The sequence below is a fragment of the Misgurnus anguillicaudatus genome, chromosome 3, assembly GCF_027580225.2.
Source record: "Misgurnus anguillicaudatus chromosome 3, ASM2758022v2, whole genome shotgun sequence".
Taxonomy (NCBI): domain Eukaryota; kingdom Metazoa; phylum Chordata; class Actinopteri; order Cypriniformes; family Cobitidae; genus Misgurnus; species Misgurnus anguillicaudatus.
This window is the reverse complement of record NC_073339.2, coordinates 8,371,299-8,397,620: the sequence shown is the minus strand read 5'-3', so window position 1 is coordinate 8,397,620 and position 26,322 is coordinate 8,371,299. Positions and strand designations below refer to the sequence as shown.

Below are 26,322 nucleotides of genomic sequence, written 5' to 3'. Positions count from 1 at the left end.
ATGCGTATTTTTGCGGTTTGAAATGTTCTGTGAGCATATTTTGATTTAAAATAATGATTATGCTTAACATAATTAACATGATTAACATGTTCGAGTTATGCAAAGGGTCTGCTTTGAAAAAGTTTGAAAAGCTCCTACACGCGTGTTTACACAGCGCATGCGCACGCTAAAAACCGGAAGTCTACATTTAACCAAGAAAAATAATTCATTCCCTCTTAAATAGTAAACACATTCACTTTAAATGTACATGAAGAAGCGTTAAGGTGGGTAACGTTGCATATAACTCGATTTCGGAGCTTCATTTAGTAGTGTGTAATGTTTTCATTACTGTGATAGTAAAAGAGTTTGCATTAAGTGTTCCTGCACAGCATGTGAGCCAACAACTGACACTACAGTTTGATTTTTGTTGTGTATACTTAATAGGGCTTCTGTGTCTCGTGCTTAGATGCCTGGCTTTGAGTTGGAGCAGGTGGGGGGTGGCAATCCTATAGATCTGCCCTATGGAGAGAATATCCTGGGAAGAGGACCATTTCTAGGTGTAAGTCATTCATTTATTTGTACAATATATATGTTGTAATATAATAGATAAACAAAACACACAAAATTCACATCTGTTGTAATTAGACACAGTCTTATTGTAACATTGCAAAAGTTTAATGTTTCTATTAAATGAGTGGATTTTGAATGCTACAATATTTAGGCCCGTTTTTTTAATGTTAACTGTCAGCTTGAAAGATATTTTTGCTTTCGGTTACATGCAGACATTTTAATAGTAGGCTAGTAATGACAGTCTTAATCCTCAAGAGGGCGCCCAACTACCTAAGAAAATAGTGGCAGTGAAGACAGAAACAGTGATTATATTGGTTTTAAATTAACTCATGGTGGTCAGTTTTTGTCTGTGATTGTCTCAGAAATACAAAACAAACAAAAATTGCAAGATTTTTGTATTTTAGCGTTCAAATCTGTAAGCTTTAAGTCAGTTTATATGCCGTTATATTCCTAGAAGTTGACAAATTATATTTTCTTTCATGATAACCATCAACATTTTTTGATGACTCATATTGCACTCATAAGCATATAACATTTTTGTCCAGTGAAATGCTCTCTAATGTGAGAACGGCCCTCATGGCACCCACACTGTAAAAATACCATGTCGCACTTAAATGTTTAAGTTTAATCAATTTATAAATTACAATTAATTTGAGCTTTTTTGACTAGTGAAGAGTTGCTATGAATTATAAAAATAAAGTTAAAATAACTTAAGCTTATTTAACCTTTTTTATAATTAACCAATTTTTTATAATTAACCACATCTCCTCACTAGTCAAGAAAGTGTAAATGAATTGTAAATGCAAGTTGATTAAATGTAAAAATTTAAAGGAATATTCCCCTTTCATATAAAATCCCGAAAAATCTAGCAAAACGATCAGCAAATCGTAAAAAAGCACTTTTAAACCACAACTTCTTGCAGTAGCCGTGTGATGCACCAGCGCAACCTTACTTATTACGTAATCACATCGAAAGGTCACGCGTTAAATATGTGAAACGCACACTTGCGGACCATTTTAAACAATAAACTGACACAAAGACATGAATTAGTATCAGTCCACATACAACAATGTGGGAACGGTCCTCTTTTTCCACACTTCTAAACACTGGAGGGGTAGTTTGACATACGTCATGTGGGACTTTTCGACATGATTACGTAATACGTAAGGTCACGCTAGCGTGTCACATGGCTAGTGGAAGACGAGAAGTTGTGGTTTAAATGTACATCTTTTTATTTTTCTGGGTGAAAATGACGATAGTTTCGCTAGATAAGACCCTTATGCCTCAGTTGGGATCGTTTAGAGCCCTTTTAAACGGCATTGAAACTGTGAACTATTGGGGTCCAATAAAGTCCATTAAATTGAAAAAAACAAAGAAAGACATAAACATCTAGGATGACATTGGGGTGAGGAAATTAAAGCTATAAGCCCCAAGAAGCAGTGGGTTACCAGTGCATTTTATAACAGCTAAGGGGCATTGTTAGAAACCCCTTTAGCTGTTATAAAATGCACTGTAACACCACTGCTTCGCGGGGCTTATTGCGTTTATAAAAGAATTTTATAAATATGCAGGATTTCATAAAATGAAAACACAAATAAGTTGTTATTATATTAGTACAAATATTACTCTTCCGCCAAATAAAATAGTTCCTTAGAATTAAGTGTGGCTGAAACAGCGTAGTTCCCAACCAACACAGACGCACCAAAGACACAATGAAAATGTGATTTAAGACTGTAGTGTTTATTCTTATAAATCAACATTTATCTAATTTAACATTTATATTGTGCAACTGTTGAAGTGAAGATCAAATATGCTTGGAACCATATTTAACTCTTTCCCTGTCAGCGTTTTTTTTTTAAGTTGCCATCCAGTTTTAGTTTAATGCCTTACAGAAAAATGAGATAATTCCATTTTTGTGAATAACTTTTGTAAGAGATTCAGAGCCTGATCAAAACTTACACTGTGTTTTAAGTGTTGAGTGAATGCGTTAATGTTTAATTTGGGTAAGATCGCCACCCAGTGGATAGCGGAGATATGAATTTGAGGTAGAAACTTTCTCTTTATTGACGAGATGACTCAACAATATTTATTGACATTTATCTGGATATTGCCATTAATTGTGCAATTGTAGACAAATAAAAAATATGATTTAAGAATGTGGTGTTTATTTTCATAAATCAGTACGCAGCAACAGTAGCGCAGTGATACTTATGTAATGCGGTCTGAACCGGGTTACCGGGTATTTTATCGGGGCTTAGAACGCGTTTCAACCAATCAGAATGAAGAACCAGAACTACCCGTTTTATAATATTAATTAATTAGGATTTTTTTTATGAAAGTGGAATATTCCTGTAAGTGCAACAAAGATTTTTAAGTGCACTAGCAAGTAGCTGTAATGTAAACTGAAGTCTATTGTCTCTTTCAAAACAAGATGAAGAGCCCTTTATATGTCTCATGGTAGCTTTCTGTATGTATCAGAAATATTTCAAAGGAAACTCGTTCCCATCATGCCATTTTTATAGGATTGGTTTATCACTCATATCACAGTGAAGTGACCTCATAGTGTCGTTGTGATTGTTCTGCCGCACATGTGATGAATGACAGTGACAGTAGCTGAGCCACAACAGTTTATATCAGAAGTGGATCTGGTGGAGGTCACCGGGCGTTTATGATTGACAGTTCAATTTAATTCTTTTCACTTGGGAATAGCAACATGTATCATTTATTTATTTAATCAAAATTGTGAGATACGTCTGTTTAAAATGGTCGTAAAATAATTTTGGGAGGAAATATGACCCGGACAATTTTGTGAGATTCACCCATATCTGTTACGTTAGGATTGAACCTGTAACTTTGGCGGTGCATGTGGTGTCCTCTACCATTTCTGTCAAGCATTTTTTATATCAAACATGTTTTCCTTTCACTTCCATAACAGGTAAATGATAAGAGGGTGTCCAGAAACCACTGCATACTGGAGAACAAGAATGGTCACCTGCGGTTGAAGCCCGTATGTTCCTCTTCATCCTTTGTTTTATGTGGGATGAGACTGTGATGATGGTTTTGTCAAACAAGAGTCGCGTCTGCCTTTGATGTTACAACTTCAAAAGTTTTGTGATGAAGAAGATGTCCCGCTTCTCTCCGGCAGCTGTCTCTCTTAATTACAAGTGAAGATCTCCATCCTCTTAATCCTGCTGTCATAGCAACAGTGCCTAGTTGTCTCCTCTATTGTCTCCATTGTTTTCGGGCTTCAGCGTGTACTGTATCTCATAAATGTTCTTGGACATTTTGTATGTTTTTGATACCTAGTAGCTGACAAATAATATAAACAGTGAACTCTAATGTGAATGATTAACATTAGTATAAATTGTCCGCTTCTGTGGCCAGTTTTGTGTCATGGATGAGCAATAGTTGGCAGGCAATTTTCTTGAGAAAGTTTTGAACTATATAAACCTGTGACATTTTTATGGCTAACTACTTGAATAATAATGCATCTGGTTTATGGGTGAAGACACTTGATGATAGTTTTGGGTTTTGAGGTTTATAGCAACCACAGTAATGCAAAAGTGAATGTGCTTCATCTAGATTGTACAGGCGCCAGGAAAAAACATTTGTCAGCTCAGTATTACATCTTTATGTTTGTTCGAACTCTATTAGTAACATTTGGTAAAATGGCCTGTATGTTAAACAAAGGAGTTCTGTGTGTATATAATAGACCATTATTTTTCTGATCTCCACCCTTCAGACACACCTGAATCCATGTTTTATTCAGACGAGCATTGTGGCTGACCCGCAACCGCTGGAGAAGGACGTCTGGCACTTTTTGCGGGAAGGTGACGTCTTCTCTCTCATGCCTGGAAGGTACATTTACAGAGTGCACGTCAAGCAAGAGGATAAAACCCCCAGGTAATTCTGCATGTCACTCACAACGCTGTGGTAGGGCACACAGGATAGATTAGAATTGATTTATTTCTCATAGGGGAAGTCACTTGAATTAAAACTTTATATGAAAATCTTAATCCCAGTCTGATAATCTGAGGAAATCTGGTTTGCCGAGTCTGAATCGCGGTCTGAATCCCCAACTGAATGTGAGTCTGAATCCCATTGTTTATTTGAGTAAATCTGGTTTGCCGAGTCTGCATACAAGTCTAAATCCCAGTCTGTTAATCTGAGTAACTGGTTTGCTGAGTTTGCGTACGGGTCTGCGTACAAGTCTGAATCCCAGTCTGATAATCTGAGTAAATCCGGTTTGCCGAGTCTAAATTGCGGTCTGAATCTAATTAAATCTGGTTTGCTGAGTCTGAATACAAGTCTAAATCCCAGTCTGTTAATCTGAGTAACTGGTTAGCTGAGTTTGCGTACGGGTCTGCGTACAAGTCTGAATCCCAGTCTGATAATCTGAGTAAATCCGGTTTGCCGAGTCTAAATTGCGGTCTGAATCTAATTAAATCTGGTTTGCTGGGTCTGAATGCGAGTTTGAATCCTATTGTTGTTGTTGTTTTTTTGAGTAAATCCGGTTTGCCGAGTCTGAATTGCGGTCTGAATCTAATTAAATCTGGTTTGCTGAATCTGAATGCGAGTCTGAATCCCCAACTGAATGCGAGTCTGCAGGGGCGCCGTAAAGGGGGGAAAAGTTAGGACGATTCTAAGGGCCCATGAACTTTTGAGGGCCCCAGCCAAGGACTGTGCCGCAAACGCAACCCCCTTAGGCTGAGCCCTCTTAGCTCCGCCCCCGTCTTTACTCTGCGTGTTAGCGCAGTCTTCAATCCATGGTCTCACAGTGCGCGTGAACTTCACAAGAGAGCAAGGTGTGTGTATTTACTGCTATTTGCTATGATATCTGCATATGTGCGCATCCTTACTATAAATGCAGTTTACACAATGTGACGCTGGAGCAATACAATGCAGTTTTCTTTTCACTGTAAAGTCTTCGGTCTGTTCACCCCAGTTTAAAAAAACACAAGGGGATTTACGTTCCCTGTTTTATGTTATTATTCTAACGCGAAGTCAGCCCTTATAAGCTGTTTTAATTAACGTAGCCCGTATAAGCTAATTAACATAAACTAGAAATGCGATCGGTTACACACTTCAATGTTTTGCAACGCAATATGCCAAAGAAGGATTTTTATGCAGTCGTGAATCGAGTTGATTGTGATCAAACTGAAATGCAACTAAGGCTAAACTAGTCCAGTTATGTATAGTAAAGCTTCTCACCTTGCAACAGCTTTAAAAAATCAATGGAAATCTATGTTGTAATCTGCTATAGTTGTCATCCATTTCATTTTAGAGTCCGTTGATTAAAAAACAGTCTGAAGAATCATTTAATAGCAGTATAGTTTTCTCAAGTTCACAGTTTCAATGATCTGTCGTTATTTTTGCTTTACTGAAGCTGCTGGTGTGTGAAACTTGTTCTTTACCTTATAAATAATGCTAATAATTATAATACAGGCTTTGGTCAAGCATTTTTGACCCAGTCTTATTTGAGGCATAAGGTATAGAAAAGATGCATTGTTGTTGTTCGCCATTTTTAAATGTTACAATGTTGTGTGTGTAACAGCTCAAGTATCCAGTATGTCACTGAGACTGCCTGTGAAAATCAGACTAAAGTCTCAAATCTTATTGTGAAATAAAAAGCATCACAGTTTAATTTCAAGCATTAAATTCATTATGATTTCAATCGCTGACATGACATTACTCTGTCAGTATTAAAGATATCAAGTTTATATTTCACAAAATGTTCTTTACATTATATAGGATGATTTTATGTGGAAAACAGTAAATCACAAATAAATACTTCAGCTGGGTTTTCACAGGCATGGTCACATTTATCTTTAATCTTTAAGAACGTTGCATTTTCTCTGAATATTCGATTAATGTACTGTATTTTTCAATTAAATTTACATTGGACAATAAATTATCTTAGCTGCAGACATTGTAGGTGTCTATAAATACTGATAATTGTGGTCATAACAATAGCAAAATAAATAGTTCTGTATTATTAAATTACAGACAAAGATTTTGAATAGCTACAGTAGGTTGGATTGTATGTTTGGTGCGAAATGGGTATGGTGGGGGCCTGACCCCCTATTCTTTCATAGGGCCTAAAATTGCTAGCGGCGCCCCTGCGAGTCTGAATCCTATTTGTTTATTTGAGTAAATCTGGTTTGCCGAGTCTGAATCCAGAACTGAATGTGAGTCTGAATCCCATTGTTTATTTGAGTAAATCTAGTTTGCAGAGTCTGCATACAAGTCTAAATCCCAGTCTGATAATCTGTGTAAATCCGGTTTGCCGAGTCTAAATTGCGGTCTGAATCTAATTAAATCTGGTTTGCTGAGTTTGCGTACGGGTCTGCGTACAAGTCTGAATCCCAGTCTGATAATCTGTGTAAATCCGGTTTGCCGAGTCTAAATTGCGGTCTGAATCTAATTAAATCTGGTTTGCTGAGTCTGAATGCGAGTCTGAATCCCATTGTTTTTTTTTATAAATCCGGTTTGCCGAGTCTGAATCGGTTTGCCGAGTCTGAATCGCGTACTGAATCTAATTAAATCTTGTTTGCTGAATCTGAATGCAAGTCTGAATCCCCAACTGAATGCGAGTCTGAATCCTATTTGTTTATTTGAGTAAATCTGGTTTGCCGAGTCTGAATCTAATTAAATCTGGTTTGCTGAGTATGAATGCATGTCTGAATCCAAACTGAATGTGAGTCTGAATCCCATTGTTTATTTGAGGAAATCTGGTTTGCTTAGTCTGAATCGCGGTCTGAATCTAATTACATCTGGTTTGCTGAGTCTGAATGCGAGTCTGAATCTAATTAAATCTATTTTGCTGAGTTTGAATGCGATTCTGAATCCCATTGTTTGTTTGTTTTTTGAGTAAATTGGTGTGCCGAGTCTGAATCGCGATCTGAATCTAATTAAATCTGGTTTGCTGAGTCTGAATGCAAGTCTGAATCCCCAACTGAATGTGAGTCTGAATCCCATTTGTTTATTTGAGTAAATCTGGTTTGCTGAGTATGCATACGAGTCTGCGTATGGGTCTGCATACGAGTTTGCGTACGAGTCTGAATCCCAGTCTGATAATCTGAGTAAATTCGGTTTGCCGAGTCTGAATGCGAGTCTGAATCCCATTGTTTATTTTTAAGAAATCTGGTTTGCAGAGTCTGCATACGAGTCTAAATCCCCAACTGAATGTGAGTCTGAATCCCATTGTTTATTTGAGTAAATCTGGTTTGCTGAGTCTGTGTTCAAGTCTCCGTATGTGTTTGCGCATGGGTCTGAATCCCAGTCTGATAATCTGAGTAAATCTGGTTTGCCGAGTCTGAATCACAATCTGAATCTAATTAAATCTTGTTTGCTGAGTCTGAATGCGAGTCTGAATCCCCAACTGAATGTGAGTCTGAATCCCATTGTTTATTTGAGTAAATCTGGTTTGCAGAGTCTGCATACGAGTCTGAATCCCAGTCTGATAATCTGAGTAAATTTGGTTCGCGGAGTCTAAATCCGAGTCTGAATCCATGTTTTAATCTGAATTAGTGCAACCTTTGTTTCACATAAAAGGAAGGGATAATGTTGGATGTGATTGTTTTTATTTAAATTCCCTAACGTTGACCTTATTTGCTTTCCTAAAATACATCTTTCTGATCCTGCTGTGCACAATTCATTTCGGTCCTCCACAATCAACTGCAAACACAATCTGGTATGAAATGCCTACTTTGAACAAATCCAATTTCTGACAGATAAAATCAAGTGCTGTCCTACTTGTTTCAATAAATATTCTGGTTCACTCAGAAATATGGTAGCACTTTACTATAAGGTTACGTGTTACCATTTAATAACAATTAACAATTATTTTTTTCATTCATTTGTACATTTTATCAATTTCAGGATATATTAATGAACATTATTGTATTACGAATAATCATGAGTTACCAATGCACAATACTCTATTTATAAATCAACACTGATAAAGGCTATAGATGTTTTTTATTGTCAGCTCAGCTTATGATAGTTAAAGGATTAGTCCATTTTCTTAAAAGAAAAATCCAGATAATTTACTCACCACCATTCCATCCAAAATGTTGATGTCTTTCTTTGTTCAGTCCAGAAGAAATTATGTTTTTTGAGGAAAACATTGCAGGATTTTTCTCATTTTAATGTACTTTAATGGACACCAACACTTAACATTTAACTCAACACGTAACAGTTTTTTTCAACAGAGTATCAAAGGACTAAACGATCCCAAACGAGGCATAAGGGTCTTATCTAGTGAAACGATTATCATTTTTGACAAGAAAAAAAATGCACTTTTAAACCACAACTTCTCATATTCCTCCGGTCCTGAAAGCGTCAGCGTTACCTCACGCAATATGTCATGACGTCAAGAGGTCACAGAGGACGAACGCGAAACTCCGCCCCAGTGTTTACAAGTGTGCTGAAAGAGGACCGTTCCGATGTTGTTGTATGTGGAATGATACTAATTAATGTCTTTGTGTCAGTTTATTGTTTACAATGGTCCGCAAATGTGCGTTTTATATATGTAGCGTGTGACCTCCCTACGTCACCACGCATTTAAGTTAGGCCGCGCTGGACAGGACCTAGACGAAAAGTTGTGGTTCAAAAGTGCACATTTTTAATTTTTCTTGTCAAAAATGACAATCGTTTCGCTAGACAAGACCCTTATGCCTCGTTTGGGATTGTTTATAGTCCTTTGAAACACAGTTGAAAAAAAAACAGTTACGCGTTGAGTTAAGTGTTAAGTGTTGGTGTCTATTAAAGTCCATTAAAATGAGAAAAATCCTGCAATGTTTTCCTCAAAAAACATAATTTCTTCTCGACTGAACAAAGTAAGACATCAACATTTTGGATGACATGGTGGTGAGTAAATTATCTGGATTTTTCTTTTAAGAAAATAGACTATTCCTTTAATTCATCTACTAAATATACAACGATTTTGTTGGTTTTCATTTTTATTCAAATACATAATGTATGCATTTTGAGTCTTCCGATGAATGTGGTTATTCAGACCTACACCTTTATTTAATAAACTTATATCGGTGACCAGCTGAGTTGAGATCAAAAGCTTTAACTGCCGTTCTCTGTGATACATACTGACGTTCGGTTTAATGCTTGTGTGGGCACCTTCAAACAGATACTCGGATAACACACACAGCCTATAAGAGATGCTGACGTGACGAATTGATTCTGAAGGTCTTGATTTGCATGCATTTAAAAGTCAGGCCTTTCATCTATGAAATTAGCCAATTTGAATTTTTTTGTCCTAGGGATTCGCATTAAACTAAGCCTTGATGTCCCCTGAGACTACGTTCACAGTCATAAATTTAGCTGCAGATGCTCTTATCGGAAACAACTAAAGCTGCTTGGGAATCAAACCCAGGACCTTAGTGTTGCTAGCGCCATTCTCTAGAAATTGAGCTACAGGAAATCTAACATTGTGTCTGAATCGTCTGGTGTTGCGTGTTCATATTAGGAACCTTTGAAGAAAACCGAGATAATATCAATGTGTAGTGCCTGATTTCCAAAGAGCACAATGCGCAGCTTAAAATAATATCTTTTTAGATAAGAGTCACTGTAATGTACTGTAAATGGAGTTTAAAAGAGATGATGATCTCACTCTGGCTTGGTTCTTTCCAGAAACAGTCAGGGGTTTGATGAGGAGATGGAGGAGGAGAAGTGTTTGTCTGGATCAGCAGAGATCTCTGAAGACTCATCCACAACTCATGGCGAGAAAGACACGGCCATTACCCAGAGTTCCACTCTCACAGGAAGTCAAACACAGGACACTTCTTCACACACCCATTTCTCTCTTGATGAGGTGTGTGTTTGCACACATATTTCAGAAGGAACCAAATATTCCCGTTGTAGATATATATGTAGATATTAATTCTATATATAAATTACACACATCCAGATGCTTTGCTACTTTGTGTAAACTGCAAGGCTGTCATGCTGTCATGATCTTCTTCTTACATTGTGCACAGTCTATGTTTAATGTTCCAGCTGTTACACGTCTAAATTTCCCCCTCAGAAATCATTAAACTTCTATTTCACATTGTACTCTCTTATACTCTTTTCTTTTCTTCTTGTACTCATACACTGCTGTATTGTACTCAACTCTTTTTTGCTCTACTGTATTGTACTACCTAGTACCTACTGTACTCTACTCTTTTTTTGCTCTGCTGTACTATGGTTAACTGTACTCTAGGGTACTCTATTCTATTTTACTGCTTTCTTTACTGCTCCTCTCCACCGTTATCCACTATTCTCGAGTGCACTTAATTATTCTACCCTAATCCACTATACTTTAATGCATTCTATTTTTCTGCTCCACTTTTCTCCAATGCGCTCTAGTTTTTCTGCTCCACTATGCTCTACTCCACTATACTCCAATGCACTCTACTTTTTCTGCTCCACTCTGCTGTACTCCACTTTACTCCAATGTACTCTACTTTTTCTGCTCTACTCCACTCTGCTCAACTCCACTTTCCTCCAAAGGCCGCTACTTTTTCTGCTCCACTCTGCTGTACTCCGCTATACTCCAATGCACTCTACTTTTTCTGCTCCACTCTACCATAATTCACTTTACTCCAGTGCACTCTACTTTTTCTGCTCTGCTCCACTCTGCTGTACTCCACTTTACTCCAGTGCACTCTACTTTTTCTGCTCCAATCTACTATAATCCACTATACCCTAATGTACTCTACTTTTCTGCTCTACTCCACTCTGCTGTTCTCCACTTTACTCCAATGTACTCTACTTTTTCTGCTCTACTCCACTCTACTGTAATCCACTTTACTTGAATGCACTCTACTTTTTCTGCTCTACTCCACTCTGCTGTACTCCACTATATTCCAATGCTCTTTATTTTCTGCTTCACTTATCTCTACTTCACTATCCTCCAATGCACTCAACCTTTGCTGCTCCACTTTGCTGTACTCCACTATGCTCTTAATGTACTAAACTTTTTTGCTCCACTTTACTGTACTCCGCTATACTCCAATGCACTCTACTTTTTCTACTCTACTCCACCCTACCGTAATCCACTATACTTTAATGTATTATACTTTTTCTGCTCCACTTTACTCCACTATACTCCAGTGCACTTTACTTTTTCTGCTCCACTCTGCTGTACTCCACTATACTCCAATGCACTCCACTTTTTCTGCTCCACTTTACCGTAATCCACTATACTCCAATGCAATCTACTTTTTCTGCTCTGCTCCACTCTGCTGTACTCCACTTTACTCCAGTGCACTCTACTTTTTCTGCTCCACTCTACTATAATCCACTATACTCTAATGTACTCTACTTTTCTGCCCTACCCCACTCTGCTGTTCTCCACTTTACTCCAATGTACTCTACTTTTTCTGCTCTACTCTACCGTAATCCACTATACTCCAATGTACTCTACTTTTTCTGCTCTACTCCACTCTACTGTAATCCACTTTACTTGAATGCACTCTACTTTTTCTGCTCCACTCTACCGTAATCCACTATACTCCAATGCACTCTACTTTTTCTGCTCCACTTTACCGTAATCCACTATACTCCAATGCACTCTACTTTTCTGCTCCACTCTACAGAAATCCACTATACTCTAATACACTCTACTTTTTCTGCTCCGCTTTACCGTAATCCCCTATACTCCAATGCAATCTACTTTTTCTGCTCTACTCCACTCTGCTGTACTCCACTATATTCCAATGCTCTTTATTTTCTGCTTCACTCTTCTCTACTTCACTATCCTCCAATGCACTCAACCTTTGCTGCTCCACTTTGCTGTACTACACTATGCTCTTAATGTACTCTACTTTTTTGCTCCACTTTACTGTACTCCGCTATGCACTCCACTTTTTCTACTCTACGCCACCCTACCGTAATCCACTATACTTTAATGTATTATACTTTTTCTGCTCCACTATACTCCAGTGCACTTTACTTTTTCTGCTCCACCCTGCTGTACTCCACTATACTCCAATGCACTCTACTTTTTCTGCTCCACTCTGCTCTGCTCCACTCTGCTGTACTCCACTATACTCCAATGCACTCTACTTTTTCTGCTCTGCTCTGCTCCACCCTGCTGTACTCCACTATACTCCAATGCACTCTACTTTTTCTGCTCTGCTCTGCTCTGCTCTGCTCCACCCTGCTGTACTCCACTATACTCCAATGCACTCTACTTTTTCTGCTCCACTCTGCTATACTCCACTATACTCCAATGCACTCTACTTTTTCTGCTCCAATCTACTGTAATCCACTTTACTCCAAGGTACTCTACTTTTCCTGCGCTACTCCACCCTACCGTTATCAACTATACTTTAATGTATTATACTTTTTCTGCTCCACTTTACTACACTATACTCCAGTGCACTTTACTTTTTCTGCTCCACTCTACTGTAACCCACTACACTCCAATGTGCTATATTTTTCTGCTCCACTCTGCTGTACTCCACTTTACTCCAATGCACTCTACTTTTTCTGCTCCACTCTACCGTAATCCACTTTACTCCAATGCATCCTACTTTTTCTGCTCCACTCTACCGTAATCCACTTTACTGCAATGCACTCTACTTTTTTTGCTGCAACTCTACCGTAATCCACTATACTCCAATGTACTCTACGTTTTCTACTCCACTCAACTCTAATGTACCGTACTTTTCTGTTCTACTGAACTATACTCTGCTTTTTCTGCTTTGCTCTACTGTAGTCTACTGTAGTCTATATTTTCTGCCCTACTGCACTGTACTCTTTTTCACACAGTATACTATTACAGTTTTTGCTTTGTCTTTATTCTTTTTAATTTTTCCGGGGACCCCTAAGAACCTGGGGACCCCATTTGAAAACCTCTGCTCTAGTACTGTACCATTATGTTTTTGTCTCTGTGTTGTCAAGGCGCCTGCACTGCCACAGAAGAAGCGAATCTTGCCAGACTGGATGATGGCTTGCGGTTCAGCTGGTAAAAGCCCATCATGTGCCAAAGGTACTGTCGCCAAGGCAACACAACCAATACTCAGATCACAGCCACATTTGCAGTAGCTCTAATAAAACGTATGCACAGCTCATTACTCATGGCAACACATCCAGCAACTAGGTTATCTTGTCAGGGTGACAGTAAGACTTGTTCTTGATGGATTAAACCCGAAGTGAAGACACAGAGAGCTCAACCCAGCCAAACAGGGTTTAGATTCGTCTCGGACACCTCACCTCGATGCGTCACGGAGCGCTCCAGAAATGCAAATGTGTTGCTGATCTGCTTGTGCAAAAAGGTCAAGTGTGCTGGAGACTTCATAAACACCTCTTTAACACTAAACCCGTTCCATACAGCGCACCATCTGGATCTCTTTACTCCACATACGTGGCCTGTAAAAGATTTCGCTCATCTGAGTCAGTGTCTAGTCAGTTTTACTTACATAACGCTTATCATACTTTGTACAGTATGAACAGATTTCTGTCTGATTTCTATCTTTAAAAAGAATAGTTTGGATAAAATCAAATTTATTAGTGTCATTTTTTTACTTCATACGATTTCCTTCCATGGAATATTTGAAGAAGATGTCAAGCCAGGCTCATGCAAAAGGACACCATAAAATGCTTTGTGCACATTGTACATTATATTCCAATCCTTTTGAAGTCAGACGACAGGTTTATGTGAGGAACCGTAAATAATAACTTTTTTTATTTTTTTAGGTTGAACTGTGCCTTTTAATATCTCTGCACAGACATATAATTTACAAATGTGCCAGTGTTATGGCCTTTGACGTTTTTTCACATAGACTACGTACAAGTGTAGTCTTATGGATGCCCAATAGGAGACAGCTGCTATCTTTTTCATTTCTGTGGAGTGAAGAAGGGCTTCGTAGACATTTCATCCGAGCCAGACGGTTACTATTTACACCTGTTGCCGAAATTTAGATTAAGCAATAATTAGGAAACTTCACGCTCAATGCACAGTACACAAAGATTTGCACACGCTTACCTCAGTGGATAGATGTTTGGAAAGACTAAGTCACGGAAAGTCATACATTGGCTGTACAGTATGTCCTCTGTCTTGTGAAGCGTCGATGTCACCTCACATCTGTGACTTTTGACGTCTTCGTGCCGAAGGTCACATCTACGGTTCGGGATCGGTTTTACTTTGGGTGAATTCCAATCAGAAGTGGACGTCTTTGAAGTGGGACATACAGATTTTTTCATTTACATTTCTAAGGCAACTTTGCATGTGCCCGCATATGATTTAATGTGAGATTCATGGGCTGTGGTGGAGATGTTTCATCACTTACATATCACAGCAAAGGACAACTAATCCCAAATTCTTCAGAAGTCATAAATTCTGTATAGTTTGAAAGCATTTCAACTGGAATCTGCATGTACATTGACTTTCATAAGTATGGAACGGAGCTTATGAGGAGTCTGTATGGTAATATCCAGCACTGAATCATTTGCAGTAAGGAAATTCGATGCGCCACCACAAAAAGTACTAAAATATCTGGTGGCCTAAACTTTAAAAACTTATTTATCTTTGCAAGAACAAAAATTTGTGGACTGAATTATAGGTATAAATACAGGGAGTGGGATTGAGACCTTAAGCTTGTATTACTCACACAAGCACTACGACTCAAAAGTTTGGTCAGAGGTTTATGGAATATTAAGGAGATTATAAGTGCAGCTATACAGTAGATGATTTTAGCTGTTTTTTTGTATGATCAGGTGACAGCAAAGCTGTGAGAGGGACCCCAAAACAACCCAAGCGAGCGGCTACACCCAAAGTGGCAACCGAATCCAAGCGGCCACGTGCTGAACATGTGTCCTCTGAGGAAGAGGAGGATGAGGTGCCAAGGAGGAAGGCAAAGAGGTTGAAGAGTGACTCTGAAGACGAGTTGGTAAACAATGGCCGGATTTTACAAAACATTCTTACTGCCTTTTTTTTTCTTAAATCCAAACTTAAAGGCGGGGTGCATGCTTTTTGAAAAACACTTTGGAAACGGGAGTCGGGCCGAGTACCAAAACACACTTGTAGCCAATCAGCAGTAAGGGACGTGTCTACTAACCGACATCGTTGCCTGGGTTGCGTATGCGTGGGGCCGGTCTATCAAAAGAAGGTCCAGATTCTATTGGGGTAGAGGCGTGTTTGTGATTTCAAATGTCGACATTGGCTTTTAGAGATCATGCACCCTGCTTTTAAAGGGACAATGTGTAGTTTCTTAAGTATTTTATTAGTCAAAATCAATGTCTTTATTCATAAATATGTCCTCATTGGTGTCTGCCGATGATCTGACTTTTCTTTGTAAGCTTAGAATTTCTTCTCTTTATTTACATTGAACTGTAAGTCCAAGGAGTCTTCCGTGTCATTTCGCCATATTGAAAAACTATATTAGCAGAGAGGGACAAAAAGCACTAGCCTACTGCAACGCGTTTTCGTTCAGAACTCGTGAACCAGCTGAAACGGACAAGAGATCAGTGAGTACATAACAGCTACCGTAGTTGGAAAAGCGAGGCGCTAGAAAGCGCTATTCGTTTGAATGCAAAATACAATTTCACCACTAGATGGGAGAAAATCCTACTTACTGTCCCTTTAAGAAAAAAGTTAAGAATATTTTGTGTTCTCAAAAAAAGCTTCTTAAGAAAGTAAACTTTTTCATTAAGAAGTATACAAATTATACTGTCTAGGTATTTTTTATGTCTATGACTTCAACCCACATAAATATATGTATGTAGAGTAACCTGTTTCAAACAGAGGTGGCGATAGAGAGGCTATAAATCTAAAAATAAAGTTCTGCAGTATGTCTTGTTAAATAAAACCTTTAACATTTGATTTTTAATATATTAATAACACGTCTGAAAATGACACTGTAATCTTTGCACAGTGTTTTGTGTAAAACTTTGTTTTACCTAAATTCAGTGTTTTTAATTTGTGAAAACAAAATGATGTGTACATGAAATATGTATTGCATTACACATAGCTGATATCCTCACTGTTGCACTGAAATGAAATAATAAAGATCTTGAGGTGGATTATTTACTGTTTACGGACCTCCTGACAGGGTGATGCAACAGCACTTAAGAGCACAAGAGTCGGATCAGTCCGTGACGAGGCGAGTGGCGAATCCGACAGCACCGGATTGATGGAGCGTGATAATGGGATGACAAAGGGAGACGTCGGGGGAGCTAGAGTTCAATCTGATGATTCGCAAACACAAGATTCCAGTAACCTTCAGGCCGATCAGGGACCTTCGCAGCAGGGGTCAAAGGTCAAAGAGTCTGACAGCAAAACAAGCATTAGAATGGAGAAGAAACAGCGAAGGACACCTTGTCCTTACGGCAGCTCCTGTTACAGGTACCGTGCCATGCTAAATGGTCTGTTATATGAACAAAAAAGGTTTTGGATTGTATTTCATTTAAATCTGTCGCAGATGGATACAGACAAAAAATGGTTTGTCTGTGGTCTCTCTAGTCTGAATAACCTTTTAAAACTTCCGTACTAGCTAACATTTAAACTTCGTGTCGATACTCTCTGATCTTACTGTAAGTGTATTAACAGTACCCATGTATATCCTTACATTATAAGAAAACGAGGGAATTTTTGGTCTGTGGAAATCGACAGCATGTTCCCAGGCGTAAATTGAAAATAGCTCTGAAAATTCTTTCGAGGTCAGAGCTTTATTTGCTCGCCTTTGTTTGCGTGTTGTTTCAAAGGCGCACACACATGGTTTCTTTAATATCTAATTCTCTGACATTTCATTTTAATATTTAAAAGCTGAGCAATCAACTTTAAATTTTAGCCCTCCTCAAACGCAGCACTCGAAGCGTGACACAGACTTGCAAATCGTTTGCACTTGTAAACCTTTAAAGAGGTGATAAGCCGGCTGTTTTTGAAGGTTTGATTGTGTTATTGGTGTGCACCATAACGTGTAATTTTTCCCATATTTTACTTTTATTCTATAAAGGTTTTGTCTTTATAGAACGAATGTAGCCAAATATTTCTCGCCAGAACTATGAACCCATTACGAAAACAAACCACAGCTTTACTACAGTATCCAAAGAAAACAAAGAGCCATGTATAGCGTGCCTGTTGTATTTGGAGCATGTGAGTAAATGCCAGTCTTTCCAGAAAGTTCCAGAGTTTTTTTGTGATTGTTGCGGGCAAAAATCCTTGATCTTGTGGCACGTTTTCTTATAAAATGCGATGGAATATGCGGGATTTTTATGCAATGAAAAATTGCTTTTGCAGCTTTTCATTGATGTTCACGTCGCGTAATTACATCACTTCCTAATATTCACATGACAACAGGGGACATGGCTGCGCATTTGTGAAGTAAATGCAACATTTTTCAACTTTCTGCTAAGATATATATGACTTTGTGCTACGAAAATGCAGGGATTATGAAACGGGGTTCCCACGGTTCCTTGAAATCCTTGAAAGTTTGTGGTTCTGGGGGGAAAAATTCAAGGCCTTGGGAAGTTTTTGAAAATATTCATACATAGATACAGGTCATTGAAAGTGCTTGAATCTATTTTATGCAAGAAGTTTTCTGGGAAAAAAAATCCATATTATTCCCTGTATAGTGTAGGATAATTTCAGTACAATTCTAGACTTTTTAAGCACACGTGCTAAACTGTTCGCTTTAAATGCTTATATCTTCTGTATGCTAATGTTGATTCATACCAAAATGCTTTTTTTGCATAGTTGTGTTTGACACATGAAAACGTCTCGGGTTAGGTATGTAACTGTTGTTCCCTGAGAAGGGAACGTGACGCTGCGTCACCCTTGACATACTTCATGCGTCCCTGTAACGCCGTCTTTGGCAATATTTCAGATAGCGATATACTTCCTGGCTCCCGCGTCACTCTGTCTTTGTCGTTAAGCCTCACCATTGGTTGAATTTGATATACACATTCAGACGCACTTACCCCTGGAGGCGTCCCCAAGGTGTCACTGCAGTGACGCAGCGTGAGTTCCCTCGAAAGGTAACTGTAATAATGTATCTTAAAAGGTAACACGATGTAACCTTGCTCTCACTTGAAATGTGTCCCTACATTTAGTCCTTGAATTTGAGGGTATTGGACCTGGAAAATCCTTGAAAGGTCCTTGAATTTGAAGTTAACTAAGGTGTGGGAACCCTGATGAAATCATGCAAGCCTTGCATAATTTGCGAGCAGAAATCTGCAATTTATGCAGCGAAAGTGCAGCGTATTTAAAAAATGCGGCACCTGCATAAATATGTGGATTTTTGGGTGATTATGCATTGAATCATGCGATGAAATGCTACATAAAGGTGATAACAAAAGGATAATTAACACTGATAACTGGGATTTAAAAAAAGTTTGCTGGTATTGGTACGCGCTTGTCAGATGAGTATGAATTAGCATTTAGCTAACTTTAGCTAACAACTTAAAAAGCAGTCCAGCATGGTCTCACCCCTTTTGATGAGTGTTCAAGGCGGCAGGGTTTGTGCAAATTTTGGGGTTTGTGATGTCATCCAGATGTTTGTTTGTAGTTTTTGAAGAGCGATTTCTGTTCAAGCAAATATCTCTCTTTGCATTGAATTTTAAGCGTTGTAACTTTGCAGATGTTGTTAATGCTCAAACAGCAACATTACACACTATCTGAAGTTAAAAAAGTGAAATCATAATTAAGGACCTCTTTAAATCTCATTCTTTTGTGTTCATTGTTAGTGAAATCAAAGGTAATGAATTCTCATAATTGAATTAATTTCCGTTTTTGTAGGAAAAATCCTCTGCATTTTCAGGAAAGCAGTCATCCTGGAGACAGTGACTATGAGGAAGAGCAGACAGAAGATGGCGAGGATGATGAGAGGCCAGAGTGCCCGTATGGGACTCACTGCTACAGGTGAGATCACCTGACATTACATCTGCAGAAAGATTAAAACAACATACAAATACACAGCAGATATTAACCGTTGTCCCACAGTCATATAGGAATCATAAAATGCATGAAAAAGTCATGGAAGCTGTATATCATTGGTTCCAATTATTATTTTTATGTTTTTGTTTATTTGTGTCATTTGTGCTTGACTTGTGTAGGAAGAATCCACTTCACAAGAAAGAGTACAAACACACAAAATCTCCACGTAAGTATTTTATGTCTCTCTTATGTTTATTTACTAGGCCTGTCAAACAAGTAATTGCAATGAATCACATACAAAATAAAGTTTGTGTAAATAAATACACACATACATGTGTATATATAAAAATATATTTTTTTCTTAAAATGTATACATTTATTACCACGGGCCTGTTGAGTGCTGTATTCTGATTGGTTGAGAAATGTTCCGTGGGTATGCATTATTTTTCGATAACCGCACACCTAACTTGTCAAATGTCTTAAAAATAGTCACCAGAGCAATGTTTGTGGTAACTGTGGTATAAGAGGAATAATTGACTCCGGTCCTTTGAATTATTTGCAAATAATGCACACCCGCTTCGCGTCGTGCCGCATTACCACCTAGGGTGTGCATTATTTTCTTATAATCCAATGGCTCGTCATCATTTATTCCTTACTTATATTTAATACAAATATGTAAAAATATTAATATATATATACACAAATGTAAATGTTTCTTAAATATATACTTGAATGTTTGTGTTTGTTATTCATACATAATAATTATACACAGTACACACACATATATTATGCAAACATAAACTTTTATTTTGTATTCGATGAATCATGAATAATCATTTGACAGCCCTACTTTTATGCTAAATAAAGTTTAATTACTTTTAATACAAAGCTATTTGAAAACATTGGTGCATGTATTCGGTATTCCAGCACTCGCATAAATGAGTACAGCTGTAACCTTTCAGACGCTTTTTATGATAAAAATCTGTTTCTGTTTAGTAGATTATTTGTAATTTGTGTTCTTTTAGCTAAGTGGTGTAGTATTGCATTTCTGAGTTGTGGGTTCGATCTCAGGTAACACACATACTCATAAAATGTAAACTTTGTAGTGGACTGTAAGTTGCTTTGGATAAAAGCATCTGGAAAATGCATACATGTAATGCTGTATGTGAAATCCAGACTAGTCTCAGCATCTGCACTGTAAAAAGTGAAAGTTGGATTAAAGGAATAATCTACTCATTTTCAATATTAAAATATGTTATTACCTTAACTAAGAATTGTTGATAAATCCCTCTATCATCTGTGTGTGTGCACGTAAGCGCTGGAGCGCGCTGCGACGCTTCGATAGCATTTAGCTTAGCCCCATTCATTCAATGGTACCATTTAGAGATAAAGTTAGAAGTGACCAAACACATCAACGTTTTTCCTATTTAAGACGAGTAGTTATACGAGCAAGTTTGGTGGTACAAAATAAAACGTAGCGCTTTTCTAAGCGGATTTAAAAGAGGAACTATATTTTATGGCGTAATAGCACTTTTGGGAGTACTTCGATTCGGCGCAGTAACATCCTCCCTCTCCCATTATGAGAGTGAGAAGGGGAGCGGACTTTTCAGGCGAGTCGAAGTACTCCCAAAAGTGTTATTACGCCATAAAATATAGTTCCTCTTTTAAATCCGCTTAGAAAAGCGTTACGTTTTATTTTGTACCACCAAACTTGCTCGTATAACTACTCGTCTTAAATAGGAAAAACGTTGATGTGTTTGGTCACTTCTAACTTTATCTCTAAATGGTACCATTGAATGAATGGGGCTAAGCTAAATGCTATCGAAGCGTCGCAGCGCGCTCCAGCGCTTACGTGCACGCACACAGATGATAGAGGGATGTATCAACATTTCTTAGTTAAGGTAATAACATATTTTAATATTGAAAATGAGTAGACTATTCCTTTAACTTAAAAAATTACTTCAATTGGTAACACCTATAATGTTTAAATTTGTTCAACTTTAAAGGGGACATTAATAAAAATCTGACTTTTCCATGTTTAAGTGCTATAATTGGGTCCCCAGTGCTTTTATCAACCTAGAAAATGTGAAAAAGATCAACACAGTAACTAGTTTTGGTAAACCATTCTCTGCAAGCATGTGAAAAAATAAGTCAGTGACATTTGGCTCCCCTTGTGATGTCAGAAGGGGATAATACCGCCCCTTGATCTGCAATATCTAACCATGGCACTGTCATTTAGTAGAGAGAGAGAGAGAGAGAGAGAGAGAGAGAGAGAAAATTGACACCATAATTGAGTTTCAATTTCAACAAACCACCATTATTGCATTTCATCAGCTCATTTCCATTTAAAATTAAATTTTTGCTCACACCTACAAAGTGGCACTTTTATCATTTTATAATAAATTATCTGTGCGATATTTTGAGCTAAAACTTCACATATGTAGTCTGGGGACATCAAAGATTTATTCATCTTAAAAAAGTCCCCTTTCAGTAAAAAATTGCAAAGAAACTTACTTTTTTAAAAAAGTTTTAAAGTTCACCTTAAATGAGAATTCAAGTTAAAAAACAATATTGTTGTAGGTGAAGGATTCAACTTTCATTTTTTACAGTGTAATATTAAGATTAGAAGCATCAAAATTTTATTTCACTTTCATTTTTTGGCATAATCTTACTCAGTATTAATTTAATATTAAATTATCAATGTTATATTTTTACAGATTTTTTTACATTATCTAGGATGATTTTATGTTAAAAAAAAAAAACAATAAGTCACAGAAAAGGACTTCAGCTGGGTTTTCACTGGCAGGTTCACATTAATGTAAATGTAAAATGTTGACGTTGTTTAACATAAACATCACATGCCACTTACTTACTATTGAGGTCAAGCTGTAGTGTTATATGCACTGTAAAAAATACTTTGCTGCCTTAAAATTTTTTGTTAAATCAACTTTACAAAAGATTTACAAGTCATGTCAACAGAGATGAGCCGTCACAACTTAGTTGAGAAAAGTCAACTTAATTTTATAAGTTATAACAACTCACCTGTAGTTATAACAACTCATCTCTAGTCAAGATAAATAATAGTACGTTGAAATGACTTATAAATCCGAATTGATCCAACAAAAAAATCAAGGCAGCAAAGTATTTTTCACAGTGTGTGATTATGGGCTAATTATTACAAATGTCACAGGTAAATAATAAAAGAACTATGGGAAATAATCATAAGGGCTTGAATAAAGCAGAAAATTGCTTTAAAGCTTAGACCTTGAATTATACAGTTTTTCACCTGCGTAAAATATACACTTTTATAATAACACATTCTCTCAGGTACACAAAAGTCTGTTTCTTACAGATAGTAAAAGCACAGTCCCAACCCATTTAGTCAGAATAATTTAACTAAACCCAAGTAAATAAGATTTTATGGAAGACAGACTTTCCATAATTTCCATAAAAGTAAAAAGTTTGGTCGAAATTAAAATGGCTCCAGCTTTGAAGCAAAAGTAAAATTGTGTGTAAGCTACCACAGAAAAAAAATTTTGACCCTCAAAAACCCTTATTAAAAAATAAACCCTTATTATTTTTTAAATTTAGTGAATTGTGGCTACATTGTCATTTTGCATTCTCTGTCAGACATGTGACATGCAATTATTATAGTAATAATTATGCATAATTGTATGCAGCTAACCCTAAGCCAAACCTTTACCCCAACCCTAAAGTAGGTACTGTACATGTTGTTAATCATTATTATTTAGTACTTAAATGTATAATTACACTGCAACAAGGACGGCAAATCCTCGCACTTGACTGAAGCCAGAGTCTGAATCATTTTCCACAGCACTGAATGCACCGTAACGCTTGCTGCGAAACCTGAAGCTCTCCCGGGCGCTAGTCACATTTAACAAAATTAAATTCCTCTTTAACTAATGCAGAACATGCCGTGCGGACCCTGGGGAGGAACAAGCTGCGCATATGCACCATAGCATTGGTCAAGAGAGATATTAGCAGTCGCACATGCTCTTTCAAGCATTCAAGTGGGACGGCAGATGTGACCGTTTAGCTAACATCTAGCGAGTTTTGTGACCGTCGGCCATTAGCCGTTAGTAATGGGCGATTAATAATTGTTATTTGATGTTTTGTGAGGTTACATACTCTTTTGTTTATTTTTCACCAGTAAACAATCGAATGCGTGACCGTCCCTGGCTCGGTCGCCACAGCTGTTTTCTGAACTCTTGAAGTGTTTCTTGATGCTTGTAATCGTCGCTATGGGCTAATAATGTTTTTAAAGGCCTGTTTGCACCATCTGATCACAGCTGGACAAAGTGATCATTTCTATTGACATTTATCTATTTATAAACACGGTAAAAACAACACACGAGCAGTTTTGACATGCACCGATGTGTGCAAAGAAACACAGCTGTATTACTGATTAACCAAATATAACCGGATTTTAACACACATCATCATTTTCCTGAGTCATCCGGTGAGATTTTATGACTTGTTAGGGTGAAAATGAGCACACGGTGTAATTAGATTTTCGGAAAGTCACGTTGTGATGGTGTTTTTTTCCAGCCAAGAGTCCTGCTGCTGATGATGATGAAGATGAAGATAAGTACGACGCAAGTTTTATTAACGATGACAGCGAGGAAGAGGATGTTGATGAAGACTCGGAGTACGTGCCAGAATCAGACGACAGTGGAAAAGAGGACATTAAACGCCTACAAAAGGAGGCGAAAGCGTTTCTAAGGAAAAAGAAATGACACGTTTTTGGCCTTATACGTCTGATAACACACACAACGTCACTTTCTTCGATTGCTAAGAGCTTGACAAAATATCCTTTTAGTTTCAAGCAAACTTTTATATTTACTGACGTATATGTGACTGTTTTTATAGAGTCTGCAGTTTTATGAAAGAGTTTGTTTATTGTATGCATTCAGTTAATTATAATTGTGTGTGGTTTATATTGACTTAACCTGAACATTCTTTCCAGTCATCCATCGAAAAACATCTTTAAAAACATACAAGTATCCTAGTTAGTTGAGGGACACAAACGTTTAAAAGTAAAATTGCTATGATTGATACTTTTATCATCTAACATTTACTGATTTATGGCTTTGGGAATTTGGTGGTTTCTTGGAAGTCTGCATAAATGCGCTGCCTGCCTTTTAGATAAAGCTTTGCAAACCCAACAGCTTCCAACACCAATTGTAGCCAAAACCCCGCAGGCTGGCGATTTCTCGAATGGTTGATAAAGTGATTTTCTGTGAGCGAGTAAATGGAGAGAAAAGCAAACACATCTTACACAGGAAATCAACGAGTTTCCACTCTTTCCAAACCACTTATGAGAGTTCAAAATTCGCACAAACTGTTCAGAGGACAGAAATATACAGTATAGCTAACATCCGCTTTAGCTAACAACTAAACAAATGAAAAAATAGGCGTAAGCAGATGTGAATGGTTCGCCGATGCATGGGTGGTCCGCTTTTACATAACAACAGTGCATTGTTGCATTACTGTGACAGTGACCAGATTTGGTACGTTTTAGGCTCAATTACAGCATTATTATCTCCATAAGCGATTCTTACGATGGGTAAAGTCAAGCTTGTGTAACTAGAAGGGATCAAGTTCTCATGCTACGAACGCTTGGAAGGACTTCATACAGGATATAAAGTTTTATGTCATGTCTTTTTTGTACTCTGGAACATCAATTTTACACACTTTGTTCAAAGAACGATGGCCAGTAAATGTGACATCTGATTTAGTGATACTTCATGTGCGTATTACACCTTAAAAAATACTGGTGCTGGTCCAAAAAGGGACAAATAAAATATAAAGAAAATGTTTAGATTTGATCCAACAATGGGTTAAAACAACCCAGCGTAGGTTATAATACAACCCTATGGGTTGGGTTTGTCCCTTTTTGACCCAACACTAGGTTGAAATAACCCAACATTTTTTTGGTGTAGTGTGGTGTTTTTATATTATTTTTAAAAAGTGAACACTAGACTTAATTGCACTTTTTTAGATTTTGAAATGACATAGTACTTAGCACGGGACCATAATTTATAAAAAACAGTTTATGGGCTCCTGTATATTTTATGCTTGTGTGATGTTTTTTTTTTAAATAAATCACATAGCGGAAAAAATATGTCCATTCTGTGAATTTCAACAAGGTGGCTGCTCCCAACTCATCTTTCCTGTGATACTTAACTTATGGATATTAATAAATGAATAGCTTAGCTAAACGCCGCCAAAAATAAGATGACGATATTAACCAATTGCTCTGCTTTTTGAGAAGTGGGGTTTTTTTGCCAAAAACTCCCATGCACTTAGAGGATTTTGAAGAGAAAGTATTTGTTAAATACCAATGAAATGACTAAAGTGACATTTGTAAAAAAAAGGCATTTCAATTACTGACTAATAACTTTTTAATTGCCATTAACTGCATCTAAACATGAGAGCCTGATAAAATTCTCCTTAACAAGATAGTTTAATATAGTTATATTGTCCTATGTTTATGCAAGACAGAATTTCGTGATGTTTTCGATTATTTCATTGTTATGCTTATAAACCATAACTAACTTTTTTAAGTTGAACCAACATTCATAAAGGTCCTAATATATACCCTTGCGGTACTAAAATTGACTATTCGCGTACAAAGCTGCAGGATACTGCCCCAGAAATCTTTTGTCTTTTATTTCTCAGTGTGTGATTACCCATAATGCTCAAAAATGAGATGATGATATTAACCAAATGCTATCGGCTTTTTGAGAAGTGGTTTTTTTTTTGCCAAAAAAGCTCTCATGCACGTAGAGGGTTTTGCAGTGAAAGACAGTCAAATTTGTTAAATACCAAATGAAATGACTAGGTGACATTTGTAAATAAATAAGGCATTTCAA

At 37.3% G+C, this 26,322-nt stretch overlaps 1 protein-coding gene across 2 annotated transcripts; it reads left to right on the top strand.

Annotated features, from left to right (window-relative positions):
- The first annotated feature begins 23 nt into the window (after nt 1–23).
- aplf (aprataxin and PNKP like factor) lies at nt 24–26,322 on the top strand. Of its 2 annotated transcripts, none has more exons than XM_055204451.2 (11): nt 24–263; nt 446–538; nt 3,485–3,556; nt 4,292–4,452; nt 10,198–10,378; nt 13,456–13,543; nt 15,271–15,443; nt 16,605–16,897; nt 19,289–19,411; nt 19,606–19,652; nt 23,996–26,322. In XM_055204451.2, the coding sequence occupies exons 2-11, from the start codon at nt 446–448 to the stop codon at nt 24,181–24,183; spliced, it is 1,419 nt and encodes a 472-aa protein (XP_055060426.2). In that variant the 5' UTR covers nt 24–263; the 3' UTR covers nt 24,184–26,322. The 2 variants fall into 2 exon arrangements, with proteins under 2 accessions (XP_055060426.2, XP_055060427.2); XM_055204452.2 differs by having other exon boundaries at nt 424–538.